Source organism: Hesperophylax consimilis, chromosome 21 (genome assembly GCF_061612785.1).
Source record: "Hesperophylax consimilis isolate HC1 chromosome 21, BYU_Hcon_1.0, whole genome shotgun sequence".
NCBI classification, from domain to species: domain Eukaryota; kingdom Metazoa; phylum Arthropoda; class Insecta; order Trichoptera; family Limnephilidae; genus Hesperophylax; species Hesperophylax consimilis.
In genome coordinates this window covers 26,008,336-26,035,397 of record NC_142856.1, presented here as the reverse complement: position 1 = coordinate 26,035,397, position 27,062 = coordinate 26,008,336, and the positions used below count along the sequence as shown (strand labels likewise).

Sequence of the window (27,062 nt, the reverse complement as noted above, 5' to 3'; positions counted from 1 at the left end):
ATATCAACATGTCCTAGGTAAAAAAAAACTCAATACAAAAAATGAGGAAAACAAAAAAAGTTTTACGAACAAAATGAAGTATGTAATTATTAGTCCGGTTGTGTACGATATGTGTACTATGTAGGTAATTTTTTTTATTCTTGTAATACATCCTTTTTTGTAATACATGCTTTTTTGTAATACAACCCTTTTTTGTTCTTTAATCCATCACTGTATTCATGTTTAAATTGTGGTGTAAATATAATAAATTATCACTGTATTTATGTTTAAAATCACAATAAAATCAACCCGTAAAAACGTGTTTTAACGATAAAACATCTAATTTTATTAGCAGATGTGTTTAAAAAAAATAATAATATGTAATTATAAGCAATAATTAGTCGCCTGAAATATCAATACAAATTGAACATATCTGTATATGCTTATTACGTAGCTCAGTGGTTCAGAGCACCTGACTGTACATCAGAAGGCACGGGTTCAATTCCCGTTGGCGGCATTTATTTTTACTCAGGAGATATTTTCAATTTGTATTGATATTTCAGGCGACAAATTATTGCTTATAATTATTTGTTATCCTTTATGATTTGCATAAAAACCTTGTCTTATAAACATTAGTTGATCATTAAAAAAATAATATGTAATTTTTTTGGGTTTAACTGAGGATTGAACTTCCTCCCCATGTGCAACCGGGCTAACTTCTGAGCCAATCGTGATTGGGTAGGCTGACATTTATTTCGTATATTCATTTGTGTAATGTCATATAATCTCAAAGAAAAGCGTATTTGTCCGCGTGGGTATCCGTAATTGCCACCAGTTGATAAAATGCATTGTCATCGACAACAAGTCTATCTGCTGAGTTTCAGCGCTATCGGTTGTCTGGAAGTGGGTTAATTTCCACTTCCAAATTTTTTTTTCATTCATTTACGAAAACTAAATCGAATTTCAAATATTCGATGGATTCAAAAGAAAGGGATTAATATCTATCCTAACGTTGATTTTAAAAATTGAAACTGATTGTTTCTGGCTGTCCAGATCTGGTCACTAAACATGGCCAAAGTCATTTCAAGCAACGTCTCAATTCTGAATGCTGGCCTTACCACCAGGTCGATATTGAGAGAATTTTCCACTCTAGAACGTGCCGCACATATGCTTTATATTATTTTTAATTAATAAATTGTGATATAACAGATATTAATCAAATTAAATAGACTTGAACCCGCGACCTCCGGATTGCTAGTCGAGAGCCTTACCCCTCGACCACGGATAATTTTAATTTTCAGAATGGAACTTACCATCCCGTAATTTTTCACGTGTCTGCGATTGAGTAATATTATAAAGAACACACTGTTAAACTTGCGGAATAACTTTAAAAGCTTTTCGAATATTCAAATTCGATCTCTTTTTCGTAAGTAAGACAAAATGCTGGTTCTCAGAGACGTTTCGCAAGGACATCACTATCGGAAGTTTGTATATATAATTGTGATTATCAAGTTGGTAGCCTCAACTCTAATTGTGCAACCTAAACTAAATAATGCTTTTTTGATGCTTAACCTTTCCCTTACTGTGCTAAAAAAATCCACGCATTCCGGTGCTGTGTAGTCAATATACATCTCAAAATAAGCAATTTAATATCGGAAAAATATGAATATTCATATTTAATCGCTTATGTTTATTATATTTTATCTCAAAAATGATAATAATTGTAATTTAATTGCTGAAAACATGAAAAAACCATCGACAGATGCTAAACAAACGTGCGAGGAGTCCTTATCTAACGACGGCCCGCGACCGACTGGCTGCAGGTGCTGGTTGGATGGGCCATGGGCGCTGGACTCGCACACAGCTATGCGGTCGTAGGTATCGGACTGTGGACGTGTGGATTTCTCATGTTCCCGCATAGCGAACTAAAGCGGGACATCAATAGCGTGTCATTTTCTCGCACACTCTTCGCGTAGTAGTTTCACATCGTTGATTGTATTTGTGTATTTGTTCCCGATTTTTAACAAAACACTCTGATTTTTAATTGAATTTGAAAACTTTGTAAAATATTATGTTTTAATTCAGTGCATAAATGTATAACAGAGGAATAACTAAAATCTGAACTCAGAATTTATTATATTTATAAAGTTATTAGAAGCAATGTGTAGTAAATACACACCACAGATAAGGAAAGGTTAAAAAAAATGTTAAAATAAATTTGACCCCATTACGAATTCATTTGACATTAATCGTATTCCAATACATCCGTTATCTAGTTTTATATTGTTCGTATTTAAATATTTTTCTAGTTTTGTACTGAATCTACCCTTAAATAAATATTAATGACGCCATTCCGACTTTACTTGACATAAATGGAATTCCTATTTTCAGTTTTATCGGCATCGCAACATTAAGCAATTTTCGGTAAATATATTTTTACAATAAAATCGTTTTCCTATATTATATTTCATTATTCTATATTTATAATAGTGTGGGTATAATGTATAGTTTACGTCTATTTTTAAGACCTACGCAGTTATTGAATTACGAACGTCTCTTTGTCTCTGTAATTTATTCTTCCATTTTCCACTATAGTATGAAATTTTATAATTTTTACTACTCATGATTCGTGATTTCTCTCTGTATTAAATTATAATATTATTCACGAAAAATTTGTAAAATGTAGACATTTTTTTTCATTGGTGCCCAAATAATAATAAAAATAGTGAAGATACTCTCGTATACGCCCTGGTGAAAGACGACTGTCCAGAATTGAAACTTTGCTTGAAATGGCTTTGGCCGTGTTTGGTGACCAGATCTGAACAGCCCGGTACTTCGCCACATTCCTCTTTCCCTCCCCCCACTACATTAGGCCTCATAATATAACCAAACTGGGGATGCCATAGTATCACTGGCTCTGACAGTTGCAAGCAGTTGGGACTCTTATGCGGTTTCACATAAAAAAACTTTTTTTTGTTTAAAATTTTTTTCTTAAAAAATACTAAAAGGCTCACATTTTACAATTTAATGTGACAAATTGTATGTAAATAAAATGAACTACAATATTGAAAGTATGTCAAATTAAACGAATTTGATTGAAATATTAAAAAATAAAACAAAATAAATAAATAAAATAAAACTCGGTAATTAAATTAAAATAATTAAGGTAGTTATATGTATAGTACCTATGTAAGTATTTGTCCGTTTATTATATTTACTTCACAATAAACATAAATACAGTGATAATATATTATATTTACATCACAATTTAAACATGAATACAGTGATAATATATTATATTTACACCACAATTTAAACATGAATACAGTGATAATATATTATATTTACACCACAATTTAAACATGAATACAGTGATAATATATTATATTTACACCACAATTTAAACATGAATACAGTGATAATATATTATATTTACACCACAATTTAAACATGAATACAGTGATAAAATATTATATTTATGCCACAATTTAAACATAAATACAATAATGCTAATACATATATTATATTTATACCACAATTTGAACATAAATACAGTGATAATAAATTATATTTACACCACAATTTAAACATGAATACAGTGATAATATATTATATTTATGCCACAATTTAAACATAAATACAATTATGATAATATCTTATATTTATACCCCAATTTGAACATAAATACAGTGACAATATATTATATTTGCACCACAATTTAAAAACTGTTATAACATGTATGATGGTGAAAGGCGGTTACAGTAGAATGCTTTCCTGTGACGTACCTAGGATTTGTAGTTAGGCAGGAAGTTACTAATGCTCCCCTATTTTAAAAAAGGCTATCCACTTGCAACGTTAGTGTAGTGGAATTTCACCGCCTGTTACCCGCACCTGGCGTCGAAAAATAACCCAAAAATAACAACGAAGTATTATTTAACAGTGGTAGATACCATTCCGAATCGAAACGCTTCTTGAAATAAAGGCATTATAAAAATATAATGAAATATGCAACTTATGCTCCTTTTTTAAATTGTAAATTTTGAACTCCTATTTATGAACTCCCGAGTCTCGTTAATATAAGAGTACCAACTCGAAACACAGCCACAAGGAACTATTTTATTCTCACTGTTAACAAACAAACTACAGGGTTTTCCAATAAGATGTGTTATTTTGAATAGCCCGCTATTTCGGTAGATGTTACTTTTGAAGCCGTCATTTTTTGACATTTGACAAGTAGAAACTACACAATTAATAAAAATGGAGCGATACACGCTTCAACAACGCATTGAAATTATTAAAATTCACTTGCGTGAATCAAATGCAAATCATCTTGAGTGATGAGGCCCATTTCCACCTCGGTGGCTTCGTCAACAAGCAAAATTGTCGCATCTGGGGCTCGGAAAACCCAAGAGTTATTGTTGAAAAGCCTCTCTATCCTCAACGTGTGACTGTTTGGTGCGGTTTATGGTCCGGCGGAGTCATTGGACGTTACTTTTTCTAAAATGAGGCTGGAGCAAAAGTTACAATGAATGGATCGCTATCGAGAGATGATTAATGATTTTTTATAGCCGGAATTGGATGGTATTGATCTGGACAACGTTTACTTTCAACAAGACGGCGCTACGTGCCACACAAGCAACGAAACCATTCATCTTTTACGATTGAATATCAAAATAACACCTCTTATTGGAAAACCCTGTATATCTAATCTTACCTTGAATAGTATGTTGTACAATGTATCAAACTCGCCTTCATACACGGAGATAAATGAGTATTGCTAATTTATTAAGAATGTCTTCAAACTATAAATAAAAGGTAATCCGGTTAAAAATGTGGTTGCAGGCTTTTAACGAATGAATTAACAGGTTTCGTGATAATTTTTTTCCTTCATTTTCGAGAATAAAAAAAACAGTGAAAATACCCTTTTGATAATCAATCTAAATAGACAATGGTAAGATATTAGAAGAGGTATTTTTCAACATCAGGACTGTTTGTTCGCGATAATTTCACGGATAGTGAAAATAATATTCAAAATTAGTATTCTAGCATATTAATTAATTAAATCTTAAATGAAACGTGTCTAGAACATATTTGATATTTTGAAAGTTCCGCGATCTCGCCATGACTACAGACAGCATAGATATGGTTTTACAAAGAAAAAAGAAACACATTCCTTTATTAAAATCATACACAATACGTGTAATATGGCTGATATATGATTCATTTCCCAAGGTGACAATTTCTTCTCCAAATACCTATATAAATAATATTATAGAATGTCTTTATTGCAAATTACATTATTTTAGATACGCATTAGCTAACTACATTCATATCACATTTTACAAACATGTAATACAATTATTTATTATACTTTATCATTGAAATGTACTTACCACATCTCAAAATAGATGTGCCTACAATATTATTAATTACTTATAAATAACTACAATAATGTACTTAACATTTCTTCCAACCAAGAGCTAACGCTTCCATGGAAGAGTAGTATTAAAATCAAATAATATGTACCAACGCACTGTAAGTACTAATGTGATTACCATATTTCTTTAATAAAATTTAAAAAATACAGATTATGCTCGAAGCCGCGCTAAGCTCGACATTACAAACAAGCCGGGCTTAAAATCAACGAATATACCGGACCTAAGTAATATGATATGATCTGTAGGTACAAGATGTATTAAGCCTTAGATACATTAAGCTATATTTTGCGCGCATAACTTGGGCGTGGCATATACGTTGGGGTGACACACTACGCTATAATCTTACTCAGGAGAGGGGGTCAGATCAGTTGGGGGACTGCCACGGAATATCGTTTCTTTGTATGGGATCTGTCACTTTGAAAGATGACAGCCGCGTAATTACGGCGCTCCGTAAATTGTTCTGACCCCCCTCTCCTTCCACAGGTAGGAGAGGGGGTCGCATAATTTTCAAACATCGCCTGGCTTGCAGATCATAGCGCATATCGTCGCCACGTCCACACTTATAACACATCATCTTTTTAGGTTGTATGGCGAGAAATATGGAGTTATATAAAACGCTTTGAACTTATATTTTACTTCAAAATATAATATATACGTGACAGAAATTAAAATAAGTGAGCTGGCATCTCAATAAATATTTATGTTTTTTTTCAAGATACGAGACGAAGGCCAAACATCCGACTGGTGGCGGAGCATGGTGTATGGACCACAGAACCAGGGGTGATTATAAATCTACTATTGTGGCACTTTGTTTCTGCGGGCGCGTTTTTCCTTACAAGTTTATATAATTTTGTAAATAATTCAGTAGAATCATAAATAATCCATTCAATCTTTGAATCTGAACACGCTAGAAAATGGATATTACCATATACATCAACGTTGATAGAATAAACCACTAGGGAAAAGGAAACAAGTCCAGGTGCGAAGAGCGCGGAGGGAGAAATTCTGTAATTTGTCAATAGATGAATCGGCTAGTGTACAGGCAACTCGCATTGTGATATCACAATTTAAGCCCCCGTAGTAAGCGTTCAAAGATGGTTTAAAATGGAGATATGTATATACGAATGTTAGAGGGAGCGCGCTAATATTAAAAATACGATAATATTTAAGCGAAAATGGTGAAAATATTTAATTAAACACGACTCGTTTGAAAATTAGTTGCATTTAAAGATACACTGTGAATTTTTTCATGCCTGTATACAAATTAAATGACAGAAAAATGTGTTTTTTATCATTTTCTGGGCTTACTTAATTACTTACTTTGCGATTTTTTATATCGAGGGAATTTCATATAATTTACGATTCGGCGTAGCAAATATATTGTATGTGTAGATATTTTCTTCAAAAAAAATTTTTTTTTTGGAATTTAATAACGAGAAACTTGTTATAAATCGGTATGCGGTTGCTTAAGGCGAAGCTTAATGCCAAATCACTATTTTGATTAATCTTTATAACGAATTGGTGTACATTATGAATACCATAAAATATGCTTTAGATAAATTGAAGGTTTACCTATCGCTTCACTTGAGTAGAACACAAATAAAAAAATATAAATGCAAACTACTACAAAAAATATTTTTTCAATAGAAATGTATGAACGCATAAAGGAAATAACTTTTAAAAAATACAATATTATAGCTAAGATTATCTGTGACAGTTTCACTTGATTAACTTTTTTTACTTTCTTATAAAATTATTCACAAAATAAATAAAAAACAGTTTTTTGCTTGAAATCGAACGTTGCTAGACTCCGTTTGTCAAGAGGTTTTATTGCCTACTACCTACGATATAAGGTATACCAAAAATATACACATTTTTGGCTTGTAGTTTCCTCTTAATCCGCGAAAATATAATCAGCTTACTAGTCCTTTTTATAGTGTCACGCAAATTGCCAAATCTGAATATTTTGTTAGACTATTTACAACTGTTTTAAATAAATAATTTACCCACCTCACTCATTTTTAGCTTTGCTATGCAACCCGATTTGAAGGCGGTTCGTTTTATAACCGTTTTTACGAATATTCCGATCCTGCGCAGAAGTCCCACAATGGACTGAGCTGCTAACCAACAATTGCCTTACTTTAGCGAACTTTACTTTTCTGCGCAGGGTCTAGTTATTACAACGTGCGCTCTTCGGCTTTCAAACGATTGATGTCGTAGATTATTCATAGCATCCTCGAACCGTTCTGTTGCCAAAAATATGGTCACGTGGTTTGCCTCCAGTTTTTCGACATTATACCCGTGTTTCATGTTAGGACAAGTCTATCATCAATTGGATGTCTATGGATAATACAGAGAATAAACTTGAAAATCTAATGGAGCAAGCGACTATTGTTAAGATTCCACTGGTCTCAAAAAATGCGATATGCTGGACATTTTGAAAGAATGCCAGATGACATAAACCAAAAATTGTGACCAAGTAGCTGGTGCTCCGATTAAAGTGACCCATAGGCAGACCGAGGAAGTCGTGGATATTGAATAGATTGTATGGAGGACTGGTGCAGAACGGGAAGAACTGAGTACTGGAGGAGAATATCGAGGGACTGCAGTCAGTGGAGAGCATTATTTGTGGAGGAGGCCAATTCATACTCTGGGATGTAGCGCCGTTCTGATTCTTCTTCTTCTTCTTTCGTATGGTGAGGGTCAAAGGGAACATCTAGATCAGTACGCCAATCTAGAGCCTCAGTCGTAGCCCTGTAGACACTCATCAATCCCGCCGGGTAATGAATGCAGCGGGCATTCTTTGACAACGTGTTCGGTGGTGAGACAGTGAAAATCCAGGCTGGGGTCAGTGGGGTCGTGCACGAGATGGGCATTTCTCACGACGACTGTGCTGATGATATCGATAAATTGACAGGTTGATCAAAAGACAAAAAAAAAATTCTTGGTTTTTACACTTCACACATGACCCTGAGGAAAATAATTTCTCTCGTGTCAACTTCGGCAATGTTGTGGAGGGCATTTTTAAGGAAAGGAAGGAAAGGATGTTCTGGGAAGGAAAAAAGTATGAGAGGTCTGGAAGGAATCTGGAGGTCAGTAAGTTAAGGAGACGCGTTCACTAGTCCTAGACAAACCTCACCCCGTGAAGCCGGGCACAAATAACCAAAAATAACCACTTGGGCTGATCTACGGCAGAGATGAAGCACACCGCCTTCCAAACTGAATAGATATGTATTTAGTGTGCTTTAGACTAAGCACGAATAAACCAGACCTAGACAATCTAATATAGAGCACTATTCTCTACATAGCTTTTATGATGTTAACCACTATACTGGGAGAAGCACTCAACTTGTCAGCGCCTGCTAACAAACACCCGTCTTTATTGCTCTATCTTCGTTGCTTTTAAAATCTTGCTGCTTTCAGCTAGCAAAAATTCAGAACGTATTGGAAATATTCCATTACAAAAATATGAAAAATACTACATGACTGTAATTTTATTTTCTATTGTTTGGTTTTACGCCCAGCCGGGCTTTTACATGAATTTTAAAACAGAATATATCTAATATATATAAAGAACACAATTTTAAACTTTTTTCCACTTGTTTTTTATTTGACCGTGACCGGTTTCAGCCTGTTAGGGCCATCTTCAGACCCAGTCTGAAGATGGCCCTAACAGGCTGAAACCGGTCACGGTCAAATAAAAAACAAGTGGAAAAAAGTTTAAAATTGTGTTCTTTATATATATTTATAATGGAATTCCACCACGAAATAACAGTTTCAAATATTAAAATATTAGAATATATCTAGTAACCTATCGAAAATTATACAAAAAAAAGTTTAAAGCTGATGATTATAAAATAATATTAGTAAAACATGTAACAGTAACATAAAATATTATAGAAACTAGAACAATCACTAAAACTACATTACCAACGCTACGCTATTTGTAGGGTTCTAAGTTCTGGTATAGATTACGCTTAATTCTATAAATGGAGTCAATAAATATATCAATAGTACCCCTATGCTTGTTGCCCAGATCATGCACCCCATTGTGTCTGATTGTTGGTTGTGTATGTATTTTTACAGGGAATTTAATAGTGGCAACGATGGCAGGACTGTCAATTAAGTTGTTAATAACTCTGTGTAACCCAACCAGGTCTGACATAATTCTCCTGTAATAATAATATTGGACAATTTGTATAGCGCCGCTTTTGTGAGATATCACCTCAGGGGCGCTTTACAGTTGATGCAGGTATTACAAAAAATATAAATATTACAAAAATAAGTGAAGTTAAGTTAAGTAAAATGAATAATAGGAACAGGTGACATGAAGATAGAAGATGGAGACTCTGCAGCAAGAATCCTAGGTGGTGAAGAAACTGGACCAGCTGCTGCAGCGAGAGTCCACCAACAGTGCCAGCACGAGGTTCGTCATCCGTCCAGCTGCTGCTGCTGCTAATAAAGCGCTGACATAATATCCTCACATAGATAACAGACCTTGGCAGCACCGCTTTGACGTTCGGCGAGTCCATCATATCTAGTCTCTATTATTAATAATAATAATATTTTGGACGATTTATACAGCTTGACAGTTGATCACAATGTGTTCAAAAGCTGAAACGGACTGTTCCAATTACCAAAATTCAAAACGGAGTTGATCTTCCATTGATTGGTCATCAAATGTGATGAGATTTAGAAACAACCCAATCTGTCTACTGGGTCATAAATCGAAGCAACTTCAAAATCAAAAAATATAATTCGAAATTTAAATTTAACTACTTCAAATATGTATGTATATAAATTAATGTTTTATGATGTTGATAAATTAGTTGCACGTCAGGGAAAAATAATAATTTTTGTCACGTAAGAAAAATGGGCGAACTGTTCCATTTTAAATTTGAAATGAAAGTTTTCAAATTAATTCTTAGAAATTCGTGGCACGTATGTAAAGACATGACAAACAAAATATAATTTTACATTTTTTGTCACGTAAGAGAAATCTGTTCAAATTCAAAATATCTTCGATAGTATTTCAAATTGATCTTTTATAGATTATCAAATTGATATTTTATAGATTATCAAATTGATATTTTATATATTATCAAATTGATCTCTTATCACACACGTAGAAAACTTACTGATATGCAGAGATGTGCAAAATGGGTACCCAAAACCATTTGAAATGCAAAATGGAAATGGGTCAAAACTTTTCCATTTGAAAATGCAAAATGCAAAATGGTTTTTAGAAAAGCATTTCAAATGCAAAATGCAAAATACCTATTTTCAAAATGCATTGAAAATGCAAAATGGTTTCACGGGTCAAACAATTAAAATAATTATAGAATTTTTAAACAATTTTGTCATTTAATAATGGACATCAATGTAGAACAAACATATTACATGATGGTAAATCCAAAAACACCACGACAGATTATGAAACCACAAAAAATTTGCGCGGGACTAATGTTGCCAACGTAAAAACATATAAACTGCTATCTAACATTTAATATTACAGCGTCATGGCCCCATGTTCAGTACTTGAATCAGTATTTTTTGTAATAGTATCACTCAATTGCCAGGGCTCCTACCAGGGAGCAACTTGACAAATGGAAATTATCTCTCATAGCGAGGTTGAGGACCGACTGATATTTGGGGCTTATGAATATAAGATGAGTGGAGATAGTAGGAAGAATGTTGCAAAAAAGCATTTAAAATGGAAAATGCATTGAGAAAAGCATTTAAAATGCAAAATGCAAAATGGTTTTTAGAAAAGCATTTAAAATGCAAAATGGAAAATACCCATTTTGCATTTTGCATTTGAAATGGATTTATTTGAAATAAAACACATCTCTGCTGATATGAAATATTTTCAATTTATTAAAAATCTGGTCAAATCATTTGTTTTCCTGTTAAAATCGGGACTGGAAGCATATAGCAAATAAATTGACAAATTTCATTGAAAAAAAACTATCAGTAAAGCACGAATAAGTTATGAACAAGTCGGAACACGTGTTCTTAAAATTATAATATGTTTGCATCTCGACCATTATTCGGACAAGGCCACCTGTGTGATCACGTGTTCAGATATATATATATATATATATATATATATATTTGTTTGTAATTATTTTTTATTTTTAACAATATGTTTACATGGTACATAATTCATTTTACATCTTGGGTCTTTTTACTACTCTTCCATTGAAAGCATTTGCTTGTGTATGGAAGGGGAGTGTACATAAATGTTGTTGTTAGTTAGTACTTAAAATAATTCATTGTACATAAATGTATGTTTGCTGTAGTATTTTTTTGATAGTAGTGAAGGATAATATATTAATATAATAAATTTAATAATAATTATATTTTATAAATAATTATATATTCTGAATGACTATTATTTTTATTAGGAAATGGTCACGAAGTCACATTTTTAACAGTATTTTGATTTAAGCCGTACTTATTTTTCTCCGTGTAGGCATAATCTCTATTTATTGGTAATAATAAATTGATATTTCCTAGCTCATGGCGGACATGAAGTCGAAAGCTGGAAATATGTAGTTGCGTCAAACTAGAAACTGCAGGCAGAAAGCTGTGCATAATAATAATGACAATAATATTATGGATAAATTAAATGATAACCTAAAGATCTCTGATACATTCTCCGTGTTATGGTGCGCATACATTTGCGAACCGTAACGCGAACCGAGCCACGAATTATGGGAAAGGAACGAAGCAACTGCAAGTGGCGTTTCGCGCCATTTGCGGTTTCTTAGTTTCTTTCACAGACATATGAATATATAGACTAGAAATTAAAGGTGAGGGGTAAAATCAACTGTTGAAGAACGAAGGGGGTAAAGCTGACTGTGATTCGTCAATAGATCAATCTGACAGTATATAGGCATGTCGCATTATAATATCACCATTTAGTTCTTAAAAGTAAAATCTGCTTTTGAATGAATAGACATTTTTACATGGGAGCGCAAATTACTCGCCACGTTATGAACAAATTTGCGAAGTCCAAATTCGGCAAAAAAAAAATTCTTCTATTTTCAGAGTCGAATATTTTGTTTACGTATTTAGTTAAGACACTTTTATAAGTGTTCATAATTTACTTCCCAGTAACAACGATGCGCACACTTGAGAATCGCTACATTCGACCAATGTTGGCTCGATGTGATAGTATATGTTTCTACAACTGATTCATATTATACGACGTGAATAAGCTTAAAATGATGCTTACATATGGAATGTAATACGACAATTGGGTTTATTCTCTTTTTCACATCTATTTTTACAAGTTTTCATATCACAAGCCACTATTTTGCCGTGTTATTTCATAAAATGCCTCGACCATAGCTCGACGCTAGTTCGAACAAGAATGATGACGTCACATTCTCAAGATTCACGGGAAGCCATACGCGAGCCCAGCCGGCTCCAATGGAACCGGTATGGGGAGTGGGGAATAATACGCTTTTAATCACTTAGGGCAGGTCTACTAATATTCATATGTCTATGGTTTCTTTCCAATAAGTTGAGGTTCAGTTCGGCAGTTCGGCTCGCGTATGTAAACGTAGCATTACATACCGACATCTGGGGGCACAGTTTTAAAATGGACCAACTCCATCAAAGTTGATTTTGAGATAAAAAGGTCTAAAGATTTTTCTTTTCACAAAGATATGAGATACTCAGATAGAGCACGGTAACACTAATACCATTTAGATGCAAATAGACAGTGACATTACAATACACGTTACGGTCTCACAAAATTAATCCAAAATTTGACAAGGAACAAAAACTCAGTTAGCCTTATAAGGTCAACAGTGAAAAACTTGACTTATTATCATGGCTTTTGTTTGGTTAAAACGGTCTTAAACCAGGCTCAAGGCCGGCTTTACCACACCAACGTTGAACGGGCGTGTAGGAATCTAATTAGACGGTTATGTTTGCAGTAAATTCATAAGTAAAACTTTTGTCATGTATGACAAAGACTATTATAGGACCAGGCAGCGTTTACGCACTTAAAAGTTGCGGCAAATACCTACTATATTCTACATCACGGGTGTGATTGAGATGGCAAGATACGCTTACTCGCCTACATACTGACTGTATGTAGATAATATATATGCTAAAATGGTGAAAATCTTTCTTAATTCTGAAACCCCACCTCATTCCTTTCTCCACTACCTTCAACCTCACAACATACCCCAATTGGGTACGCCATAATCTCACTGGCTTCAGACGGTTGCGAACAGTTGGGACTTTTGTGCGGTATTCACATAAAACATACTATATTTCAGGAAAGGTTTCAATTCCGCATGGTGGTCATTCACGAAACTGAGAGTATCTTCCACTCCGGAAAGTAAAAAAAAAAAGTTTTAGAGGTCTGATCCTAGCTTTCACTAATACATTAAAAAAGCATATTTTTGTAGTTGGATCACTTTAGCTCTCAGCCCTCCCTATTATACAAACATTAATTTCTCAGTTGTGTTTACAAACCATAGAATGCGCAGCAGAAATAGTTGTTTAAAATTTACCATCCGAACCCTAGAGAACAAAGCGTATGTGTACAAATAACTCCGTAATATTATCTTAGGAAGCCAAGCACAGCTGCCTTTGGAATTTGGTCTAATTTTAAGTTTCTTATCTCCATAATATAATACTCATCTGCAATAAAATCTAATGCAGTGATTAATTTTTTTTAAAAGATTTAAGAAACAAGACGTCAATGATCTAATGCAGTGATACTCAACCTTTTTCTTCTGCGGGCCAAATTCATATGTTTGTAAAGCTACGCGGGCCGCAACACTATACTGGTCAGTGTTGCCAACGGTGTGAGCTTGATTCCCCCTTTTATTATTCGAAATCCATGGAGGGGGGGGGTTGTTAGAGAATTTCTGTAAAACATAATAATTCCCCACACAAAAATTCAAAATGAGTGCTCCCCACAAAATGTTTGAAATCCATGGGGGGGGGTTGTTACAGAACTTCGCTGAAAAAAAATTCCGCACAGCCAAAAACATCATATGTAATTCCCAACAACAATTTTTCGAAATCCATGGGGGGGGGGTAGCTACGGAATTCCATTTTCGAAAATTTCCGGCCGCGAAAAATATTATATCATATTATATTATAGCCTTCGTTGGTAGTAACACTGGTAACCATTTAACTTTAGAACTGTCAAAAATTTATGTGTTGCCACGGGCAAAATTATTTGCGCGCATATTTGTCTGTCAAATTTTTGTTTTTTAGAGATAGATCTAGCGTGTGCAGTTATGGTGTGCAGTAGCAACACTCTTATAGAATATTATATTATATAGATAGTATATTATACTTATACTATCCTCTTCGAGTTTCAACGTCTGTACGTCAAAGTCGCAATTAATCTCAAATTAACGTGATATAGAATGCCAGATTTTGTAAATCATGTTCCTGATATTAAATGTATGGAGGGCCGCACAAAATAGCTCGGCGGGCCGCATGCGGCCCGCGGGCCGCAGGTTGAGTATGACTGATCTAATGGGACAGCAATTATAGAAATATTTCGATAATGAACAGTGACAAACAAAAAACAATAAACCGATCATGAAATAATTTATACGAGGGTAATATCAAAAGCAAAGTCTCCCATATTTTAGAAATAAAAAGAAACAATTATTTTTTAGTAATTTTTACACCTTTAAAGCTTGGAAATTTATCTGTTTTTTATACATAATCGCCATTTCGGTCGATGCATTTTGTAAGCTTTATATGAACATAATGCAGGACACATTAGACAAATCTTTGAAATGACTCGGAATCTTCATAGGCCCTAAAAAAGCTTTCGATAGTATTTCTCATGGTAAACTTATTAAAAAATATGTGTTGGGATAAACGATAAAGCTCTAAAATGAATAAAAAGTTATTTATTTGAACGATACCAAATAGTCAAGATAAACGACTCACTTAGTCTACCACTAACAAGTAATTTCTGGATTCCGCAAGGCACAGTCTTGGGCCCCCTACTATTTATAATTTATGTCAACGATATTTTCAAACTACCACTTAACGCAAACATAATATAATATTCCGACGACACAGCTATCATAGTAAATGGGATCGACTGGAATGTAGTAAACGAACAAGCAAGGTCGCGGGTTCGAACCCGGCGTGCGCAAATAAATTTTATTTGATTAATTTGTGTTATTTCACAATTAATTAATTAAAATAATATATAGTATATTTGCGGCACGTTCCAGAGTGGAAGATACTCCCAGTATCGCCCTGGTGTAAGACCACCATTCAGAATTGAAACGTTGCTCCAAATGGCTTTAGCCGTGTTTAGTGACTAGATCTGAATAGCCAGGTACTTCCCCACCTTCCACGTTCCCTTCCCCACTTACCTTCAGCCTCACAACATCCCCCAATTGGGGATGCCATAGTCTCACTGGCTCCAGACGGGAGCAGTTGGGACTCTTGTGAGGTATTCACTATAAAAAAAATATAAAAAAAAGCAAATAATAGCATGAACACCTTAAAACAATGGTTTCATACAAATCTTCTCTCATTGAACACTAACAAAACAAACTTCATACATTTCTCAATTCATAAACTCAAAACACTCCCTAACACTAAAATAATTATTCACAATTACCTATTGCATAATATTATTCTATTTTTCTTATAATTAGTGTAACTCGCTCACCAAGCACAAGAACCGGTTCTTCTTTGGTGAGATTGCGATTATAAATATATTTTGTACCGACATGTAATTTATATAACAGCACTGTACCCACTTATATCTATATTAAATAAAAAAATAAAAAATTGTAATTCTATAAAATAGGAGATGTTATGTTTGTGTTTACCCTCTTCCCATTACTAATCCCTTTCTACTGGGCGAACATCTTTCTGTGCTCGCTACTGTAGTTCCTTTATGTATGAGTAATGACGTTTTTCGCTGGTCTCAAATAAAAATCTGTCCGGCGACCCAACGTTGAACATTGCACAATCCAAATACGTAATAGAATTCATTGTCAAACATCATAACATTCATAACGCAATCAATGAAAAACGTACACATAAAATAATATCACTCTACTTTCAACGGCGAAGTATTAACAAAAAAGGATAGGTTACATTAGACATATGAATTAGATTTCTTTTAAATAGAGACAAACATTGGTGTCGAATAACCTGACAATATTAATTTGAATACTTCTTACTGCAATTATTATAAGCGGTGCTTTATATTTTAGGTTATTTTCTTTTAGGTTTGCTGCTTTTGGAGATTGAGCAGGGGTTCCCGGGTTCATCGGGTGAGTTGTGTTCAGGATGCGTCTGCCCAACAGTTGCGTGGCGTGCCAGATCGGGAGAGGCTGCTTTGGGGAGACCTCTCGACCTCTCCATCTGATATCTCGACCCATCGCCTTGCACCGCAGTGGGAGGGATATATTCATATGTCCGTGACTCCTGGACAAACTGATCCCTAAATTCCTATCCAACCCTCATACCTTTAACCTTAAAAACGACCCTCCAAACAGCATCCCGTGTAGGGTTGATATAAAAAAGCGGTTTTTTTTCTCGTGTTATTATGGAGGATTTAGCTAGCAAAGGATTGAACCAGCTACGATATGATACTTTTGAACGCTCGACAAACTAATCGATCCACGGAGTTCTTCAGCACAACATTACCAAATAAATAATTATTATTTACAGGGTGATTAAACTCCATCGACTTCAGGCAATTGAAACTCTCAAATATTAATGTAACAGGATGAATATAAATAGTTACGATGGAATCTGGCTATTCTGATGTAGTATAAACAAGTTATCAAGGTTTTTAAATACATCTACAGGGTTTTCCAATAAGAGGTGTTATTTTGATATTCAATCGTAAAAGACCAATGGTTTCGTCGCTTGTGTGGCGCGTAGCGCCGTCTTGTTAAAAGTAAACGTTGTCCAGATCAATACATAATAAAAAATCATTAATCATCTCTCGATACCGCAATCCATTCACCGTAACTGTTGCTCCAGCCTCATTTTCGAAAAAGTAAGGTCCAATGACTCCGCCGGACCATAAGCCGCACCAAACAGTCACACGTTGAGGATAGAGAGGCTTTTCAACAATAACTCTTGGGTTTTACGAGCCCCAGATGCGACAATTTTGCTTGTTGACGAAGCCACCGAGGTGAAAATGGGCCTCATCACTCAAGATGATTTGCATTTGATTCACTCAAGTGAATTTTAATAATTTCAATGCGTTGTTGAAGCGTGTATCGTTCCATTTTTATTAATGGCGTAGTTTCTACTTGTCAAATGTCAAAAAATGACAGCTTCAAAAGTAACATCTAATTCGAAATAGCGGGCTATTCAAAATAACACCTCTTATTGGAAAACCCTGTACTTGAATTTCATTTTCGTTTTCGGTAATTAATGAATGCCAATCTTGTAAGCTGAAATTAACACACTTGCCGACATCTGATCGAGCTGAAACTCGGCAGATAGGCTCGTTGTCAATGACGATGCATTCTATCAATTGGTGGCGGACTGTACGCATTTCTTTGAAATCAGATGACGTTAAAGCAGTTATACAAAATAATAAAATCTTCAAAAATACTAATTTCGATTGTTGGGACGGGTTGTTTCGGAGAATTTGAACAATTCATCAAATTTCAACGTTCATTTTCCAGTTCTGTGAAAGATTTTTTCAAGTTCTGTTTTAATTTAAGTTTTGTCAAGCAACTAGCCTATAATGATATAATAACAGAACTTGAATAGGACTTTCACAGAACCCGGAAATGAACGTTTAAATTTGATGAATTGTTCAAATTCTCCGAAACAACCCGTCCTTAGTCTGTGTATTAATTGGTTCAATGAACTCAGATTTATTTTGAATTATGTGTCACTTTTAAAATTAGAACTGATTGTGTGAAGATTTCAGACAAGCGATGAAGTGCCTAACTATAATTCTTTTTTACCAGAAAATTATTTTTAATCTATAATTACAATGCGTATTTCTTTTGTTTAAATTTCTTGGTGTTTCTTGACAAGTAAAGTCAGATTTCGTGATTTTGTGCCGTTTTTGAAAGAATTGAATCTCTATACGGACTAAACTATTGATTCATATTCATATTGCGCATGTACGGGCGCAAACAAATAATTCATCTTAATATTTTAAATCATAACTTGCAAAAATTGTTTTTTCCTAAAATAATTAAATTAGCACCTGCAAAAGAGCAGATTTAGTATACCTTTAACAGTTTTTTTTACATTAGATCCAAACAGGAGGCCCTGAGGATAATAAATTCTCTCAGGGCCTATTTCATCTTTGGGGATGCTGTGTGGAGGGTTTTTTTAAGGAAAGGAAGATCTGAGAAGAAAAGCGTGTGAGGGGTGGGTAGTAATCTGGGGGTTAGTGCGTCCAGGAGTATGAATTCTTCCCTACGACTGCGGTGCTAGGCGATGGGTCGAGAGAGTCCTGTTGGAGAGGTAAAAAGATCTCCCTCAACCAGCCTCTCCAAATCCGGCCTGCCACACTTACTGGGCAGAAGAATCCGCCGCCAAGACCCAGACAATCATCACCCCGTGAACCCGGACACCCCTGCTAACTCACTAAACGTAACGAACCACTTGGGGTGACCTATGGCAGATGTGCTGGTTGATTCATGCAATGAATTAAAAATTAGTTTCTAAGTAAGAGTTTTTTCTTTATTGTTAATATGTAGGTTATTAATCCATGTATTTTTTATACAAAATTGTTTATTATTATAGATACCAATGGATGTATTCTGTAGGATTAAATAAATAAAATCAAGTAATGTTTCATCATTACACTGCATCATTTAACACTTCAAGTGTCCCATTCTGCATCTTATTCAATCACCAGTGGTATTCTGGCAGCAGAATGTGGGTGTCCCATGTCCCATCTGAATTAAATCAATTGGGTCAGAGGTCACCACTTCTATATCGAGAGGCAGATGGATTCCTAACAATCCGGAGAGGGGTCTTTAAAAAATAACAGATAACAATATCTCAACATTCTTAAAAGAGATCAATGACTTATTTGAAGAGGCAACACACTTACAAGTAGGTACTAGATATATATTTTTAAAACAAAAAATTCATTTACTCGGTGGATTGCCACGCTCACAATATATCAAAGCTATTGCAAAAAAAAAAGCTAAGGCAAAAAAGTCCCGATAAACTGCTTGTTAGCAGTTTGTCGGGTTCTTTACATTATAAATCTTATTATAGTGAGTTTACAGTTACATTTTTACAATTATAAGTAAGCCAAGTCTTCAGTAAGTTCACCAATTGTTTGTTTTGGGCACAGTTTTTAATTTCAGCAGGTAACATCGACCGGTCGGTGGCCGAGTTGACATCGCGTTTGGGTCCCACCCAGGCGTAGTGTGTTCAATTCCTCGGCTGGCTAACTCCTCCATCACAACATAAGCAACATTTTCAGCTTACTGTGGTGGTAGTAGGAGATTTTCAAATATTGTCAGGTTATTCGTAAGCCGGGAATGTTTGTCTTTCTTTTAAAAAATTAAATTCAAATTAAATTAAAAAAAAATATTAACATATCAAAACAACTGGGAATCATATAGTTTAACGTTCTTTGTCCATATTTATTTGTATGCTTAGGTACAATAAGTCCTTAATTAAAGTTAAAACGAGTATTATGATTGTGTTCTAGCCTGTTTACATATAAGGGTTTATTTATGTGCTGAAATATAATTTTGTACCACAGAATTGCTCTCACTGAAAGAATTTTGAGACTGATAGAAGTATGGAATATTATGCCTTTCTTTGTATAAGGTTTTTTCAGCTAATAATTTAACCAATGAATTATAATTAAATAATAATAAAATATTATTATTATTACTTAATCTTTTTAAATAAACGATAATTCCCGTTAAAAACAGGATCGTCAGGCTTTACGAATTAATTAACAAGTTCCGTGATAAACTTTTAGTTAATTAGGAATATTTTTGCATTACATCGAAAATTCTTTATAATATAGTCATGATATCAAGGCAAATCTATAAAATATTATTATTTTGATTTTTATAAAAGGCTTGTTAATTTATAGGGAAAAAATCGATTTCTCAGCGTGCAAGGCTGATGTAAGCGTAATGAGTACGGATAAGAAAGGGACGATTAGACAGTTTGGGCGTGTAAAGCGAATGAACGATGAAAGGAGGAAAAGGAAAAAAAAACTTTTTTTTTTATATGACTACCGCACAATATTCCCAACTGCTCGAAAATCATATGGAGCCAGTGAGACTATTGCATCCCCAATTGGGGTATGTTGCAAGGCTGAAGGTACTGGTGAAGGGAAGGAGATGGGGCGAGGAAGGTGGGGAAGTATCTGACTATTCAGATCCGGCCAAAAAACACGTCTAAAGCCATTTCAAGCAACTTTCCAACTCTGAATTGTGGTCATACACCAGGGCGATACTGACAGTATCTTACTATACATTATTTTAAATGAATAAGTTGGGAAATAATACAATATTTTGAATATTTGTATTTTTATACAGTATTGTAAAATAGCCTTTCATCACCAATACAAAATCATTGAAGTAATTAATAAAATATTGTCAATAATAACAAATATAAATGTAAGAAAAACGCAGGATTTATCAATAATATACATTTAAAGATTTAAAAAAAATAATAACTGATATATGGACTCTTACTAGTCTAAGATAATATTTCAATTTTAGCTGCAATTCATGATTATATATCTTCTATATAAATAAAAATGTAAATGTTCGTTTTTCAAAATCATAAATCTCAGAAAGTTCTTCATCGATTGCTTTGAAATGTTGACACAACTTTGCATTCGAATACGCTTGTCTTTATTATACCTGTATTATAAAGATGTCACCTGTGACAGGTAAAAACATGCTTTCTTGAAAACTGCACAATCTGTTGGACAAAAATGAATTTTTAAAAACAGATCCATCTATTGGACGTGAAAGCAAAACGAGTTATTCGTCTATCTGCACAGACAGACTGAGCCACGGCAATGCGTGGCGGGGTACAGCTAGTTTTCCATAAGTTTTAAAATTAAAGGAAGGTTGTTAAAGTAAGTTATACCTAGATAGATATGGGTATTTTGAATGTGTCTGGTATTAAATTTTGTGATTTTAATATTATTCTGATATCTTGCTAATAATAATATTTGGATGATTTATATGGCGCCGATTTTGTGAAAAATCGCCTCAAGGGCGATTTTAGTGTTTTTGGTGATGTATTGAATTTATTTTGAAAAGATACATTACATTACATTATATGGAATGAAGCTTTTTACTGTCCATCTAGGAATGTTTCCCGTTTTAGGACAGTCAAATTAACAGGTTTCAAATTGTCATACATGTACACAATTACAATTAAATAGCAGTAACATTACAAAATACATAATAGTAAGTCCAGAGATGTGCTTTATTTCAAATAAATCCATTTCAAATGGAAATGCAAAATGCAAAATGGGTATTTTCCATTTTGCATTTTAAATGCTTTTCTAAAAACCATTTTGCATTTTAAATGCTTTTCTCAATGCATTTTCCATTTTAAATGCTTTTTTGCAACATTCTTCCTACTATCTCCACTCATCTTTTTTTCATAAGCCCCAAATATCAGTCGGTCCTCAACCTCGCTGAGAGATTTTACATTTGTCAAGTTGCTCCCTGGTAGGAGCCCTGGCAATTGAGTGATACCATTACAAAAAATTACTGATTCAAATACTGAACATGGGGCCATGACGCTGTAATATTAAATGTTAGATAGCAGTTTCTATGTTTTTACGTTGGCAACATTAGTCCCCCCGCAAATTTTTTGTGGTTTCATAATCTGTAGTCGTAAAGTTTTTGGATTTACCATCATGTAATAATATGTTTGTTCTACATTGATGTCCATTATTAAATGAAAAAATTGTTTAAAAATTCTATAATTATTTTGATTGTTTGACATGAGAAACCATTTTGCATTTTCAATGCATTTTGAAAATAGGTATTTTGCATTTTGCATTTGAAATGCTTTTCTAAAAACCATTTTGCATTTTGCATTTTCAAATGGAAAAGTTTTGACCCATTTCCATTTTGCATTTCAAATGGTTTTGGGTACCCATTTTGCACATCTCTGATAGTAACACAATTACATAATGGTATCTTGTTGAATAATATGACGAGCAAATTGAGTAGGTAATACAATAATTGCGAATATAAGAAAAATAAAAATTGGGTAAAATTTAAAATTTGAGAGAAAATAAGTATGTAAAAGCGAAGATACAACTAGGCGTTCGAGATAAATAATTATCAGATTACATTTTTTAGTAATATTTCGGAATCAGTCCTGCCTAGATCTTGTAAGTTATTACTGCTTTTCCTCAAAAAATTGTTGTACTGATTTTTTTTTTAACATTTTGTCCATCGTAGGTACGTTGAATATTGAAGAGAGAATTTCGGTAGAAAATGTAGATGGTTTTTTCAAAATTACCTTAATTATCCATCATGGAACTATTTGAAGTGTATAAATAATATTTTCGCATGTTCCTCATCAGCCAATAATACAAATACTGCTATAATACATACAATAGCGTATTATCCAAGGTTGATATTTTCAGTTGCGAACTTACCAAATACAAGAGGTCCATAAGAATATTTCTCTGATGGTTTGTGAATAATGTTTATGTCTCTATTGTTTATGTCTCTATTGTTTATGTCTCTATTGTTTATATCTCTATTATATCTACAACCTCTCTGCATGGCTATAGATGTATTGTTTTGTAAATTTTTCGTTTTATATAATCTTTTGTTTTGTATAAATTTTTTTATTCATATTCCTTTCTCACAAATTTAAATAACTTATTCCATATTATGCTGTCTCAGTAGAGGTAAAGTCAGTAAAGAGGAAATCCATAATTGGTTTTATTTTACTGTATAATACCTACTTATGTACAAACTGATTAAATGTAAACTGTCGATTTCCCGAAAATGAATAAATAAATAAATAACTTTGTTATTTACTTTTTTGCGTGAATACTGCACAAGAGTTTCAAATAGCCGGAGCCAGTGGAACTGATGCATCCTCAATTGGAGTATCTTGTAAGGATGAATCGTAAGGAATAGAATGAGACGGGATAGATTGTAGGATGTAGGCAGATCTGATCATTAGACACGGCTAAAGCTATTTCAAGCAACATTTGAGTAGTATTTTATTCCGAATGGTGGTCTATCACCAGTGCGATACTGAGAGTATCTACCATTCTGATATTACAGAAGCTATCAAAATTTGAACAAAGGACTTTGATCAATAAGCCAAAACTAAACAAATATTATGTATTCATGCTTGTTCGTGACAAATAATATAGATTATGGGTTTATAGGTCAATTATAATAATACATTAGAATAAACTATAAACCCAGGTAAAGTTGTCTTTGTGCCACTATTGTATTTTCATGGCTTCATTCAATAAGGCGATTATGGAAAGTCATATTTGTATTTATTATCAGTAAGGTAACCGGATAACTTAACACAATGACAATTCAACACACCTTTAAGAAGTTATATAAAATCGGTTCGGTGTAAACTCAACACAGTGACGATTCAATACACAAGAAGTGATATAAAATCGGTTCGGTGTAAACTCAACACAGTGACGATTCAACACACATTTAAGTAGTGATATAAAATCGGTTCGATGTAAACTCAACACAGTCACGATTCAATACACCTTTAAGAAGTTATATAAAATCGGTTCGGTGTAAACTCAACACAGTGACGATTCAATACACTTTTAAGAAGTGATATAAAGTCGGTTCGGTGTAAACTCAACAGTCACGATTCAATACACCTTTAAGAAGTGATATAAAATCGGTTCGGTGTAAACTCAACACAGTGACGATTCAATACACTTTTAAGAAGTGATATAAAGTCGGTTCGGTGTAAACTCAACACAGTCACGATTCAATACACTTTTAAGAAGTGATATAAAATCGGTTCGGTGTAAACTCAACACAGTGACGATTCAACACACATTTAAGTAGTGATATAAAATCGGTTCGATGTAAACTCAACACAGTCACGATTCAATACACAAGAAGTGATATAAAATCGGTTCGGTGTAAACTCAACACAGTGACGATTCAACACACCTTTAAGAAGCGATATAAAATCGGTTCCGCGTAAACTCAACACTGTCACGATTCAACACACCTTCAAGAAGTGATATAAAATAGGTTCCGTGTAAACTCAACACAGTGACAATTCAACACCCCTTTAAGAAGTGATATAAACTCATTAAAAACAATGAAACAAACTAACCTACGTGACCTATTTAATGTAGTTTTTGTTTCACTTTTCATGACTTGTATCACTTTTTAAAAATGTGTTGATTTGTGATTGTGTTGAGTCATCCGATTACCTTGGCGACCATTTCACCAGTCAAGTACCTGCTCTATTAGTTAATCCTAAAATTGAGTGCAAATTAGTTTGAACCAGGGGCGGTCGGTGACTTCTCAGTGAGCTAGAGTGCAAATATGAAAAAATACGACATTATTGATGTTGTTGTAATGATTTCTTGTTTAAATTTTTTTTGTATGATTTTTTTTTTTTAATTTGGCAAACTGAAAAATTTCATACAAAAAATCAGCTACAACATAAATAATCGTGAGCAGTGCAAATAATTAACAATTTACTCAGAGTTGGTGAAATACACACAAAGAACAATATTAACGAGCAAGCAGATGGGCAAGCGAGGAATGGGTGGACATCCCAGCTGAGGAACTAGCGTCATTAATCCCAGCATCGGTGCATAGTCGGGAAACACGCCCAATATATGTACACAGTTGACATTCGTCAGATGAGAACGGGTCGCTACTACGACTTATTCTTGAGGTCAAATGCTCGGCATCTGTTTTTCCTTCCTCCTATTCCTTGAAGACCCATGTTCTCTCCTTCCTCTCATTAAAAAGACCTTCCACACAGCATCCCCAGAAATGACAGGCCCCGAGGGAAATTATTTTTCTCAGGGTCTCCTGCGTGGAGTTAATGTAAAAAAAATGACTGGAATTCAATTTTAAGGTAACATTTAAAAGTGTGTCAAATCCTGGAAGAAATGGGACAAAGCACTTATTTGTTATATTTATAGAGATGCATGAAAAGCTATTCATCAGACAAACTCAAAAAAGTGTTCCAGCATATATTGTTGTAGTTAAAGTTTTAAATTTCCAAAATGAATCATTTTATTTTGTATGGGGATTTGATAAAAATAATATGTATTTAAAAAAAGTCGGTGAGTAACCATAAAATTATTTTTATCAACATAGTGCCTAGTTATCCGATTGATTCGTGTGATAACATAAGGAAGAAAGTTAATAGATCTTCTTTTTATTGCTATCTATGACTAAGTTAACAAAAAAATGTGTGCATAATTTTCAATAAGCCCAAATAAAACTTGTTAGCAATATATTAAAATGTCTTATAAGAAAATAAGTTAAAAAACTTTATGATTAAGGTAAGCATAATTAATATTAGAATGCCTTCCAACAAGAATCCAAATTACAAGTTTCTGATTTTGATCTTTATTTAATAAAAATTTGCACAATTATTTAAATTTATTTTCAAGATTTATATATGAATATTATGTAAATATAGTACTAAATAGACACTAACAATACTTCAGGTTTGTATTATGAATATTATTTGGTTACTTGTCTCTAAACCTCTTAACAATATGCAAACAGCTTTCGAGTTTAGCTGCGAAAATCGTAAATTTGAGTTAACTGAAAAACATTGAGGGCACCTTTAGAATAAAAGAAAAATTACGAAATATAATTACTTACTTTCTTTCTCGCGGTCATATCCCACAATGACGAAGTAATCTGCTAATCTGGACATTTCAAATTTATGTCCGGAGGCTGTTGGTCCCTTCATTTAATCCCATACAAATTGACAGTTCTATCACGAACACCGCAAACAACATCATACAACATTCGAACACATCACTGCATCCTCATCACCATCTTAACACGAAACACAACACAATTCACTTTAACACACGTTAATTTGTGCAATCACTGGCTAAATTAAATCAAAAACAGCGCCCGGGAAACTATTCAAAGATTTCAAAACACAATCTGACAGACACAAATCGAATACCTTCGCGAGAGGTTAGGATCGTTTTATTGAAAAGAAACTTCACTGTAATAACTTATCGAAATGTTAAATGCACATTGAACTACTGCCAGATTTGGTTAAAAACAATTTGAAATGCTAGCCACACCCATTATTAATCTAATAAATACGAACGTCGTCTAGATATTATCAACTCGCCATTTTACACTAGTGTTTGACACCCTGACAGCAATTCACTCGAATTCACTTGTCCGAAACCGACTCTCTTTGCGGCGATAAATACAGGTGCCGCTGCTCGTCAACCAACAATGTCAAGTAGGTACTGATAATACTGATGTCATTTTTTTTTAGTAGGAATGCAATAATCACTCTGCGCGGGGGTGGGTAACATGTTCAAACATGTCGTGATTTATATTTGGGATATTAGCTGTGTTGCACTTATTCCTCCTTTAGTCAACGTTTCAGACAGCCTTCCAGTGTCCATCATCAGATTAAATTACTTGTGTAGGAATTATACAAATAATA

General features: G+C 33.8%; 1 protein-coding gene across 1 annotated transcript in view; it reads right to left on the bottom strand.

Annotated features, from left to right (window-relative positions):
- The window catches only part of Sbf (SET domain binding factor), a 181,566-nt gene extending 154,798 nt beyond the window's left edge, over positions 1-26,768 (bottom strand). Inside the window, exon 1 of the mRNA XM_089644755.1 lies at positions 26,246-26,768. Coding sequence (XP_089500881.1) covers positions 26,246-26,336 — 91 coding nt within the window. The 5' untranslated portion in view covers positions 26,337-26,768. The remainder of the gene's footprint in view (positions 1-26,245) is intronic.
- Between the last annotated feature and the right edge of the window lie 294 nt (positions 26,769-27,062).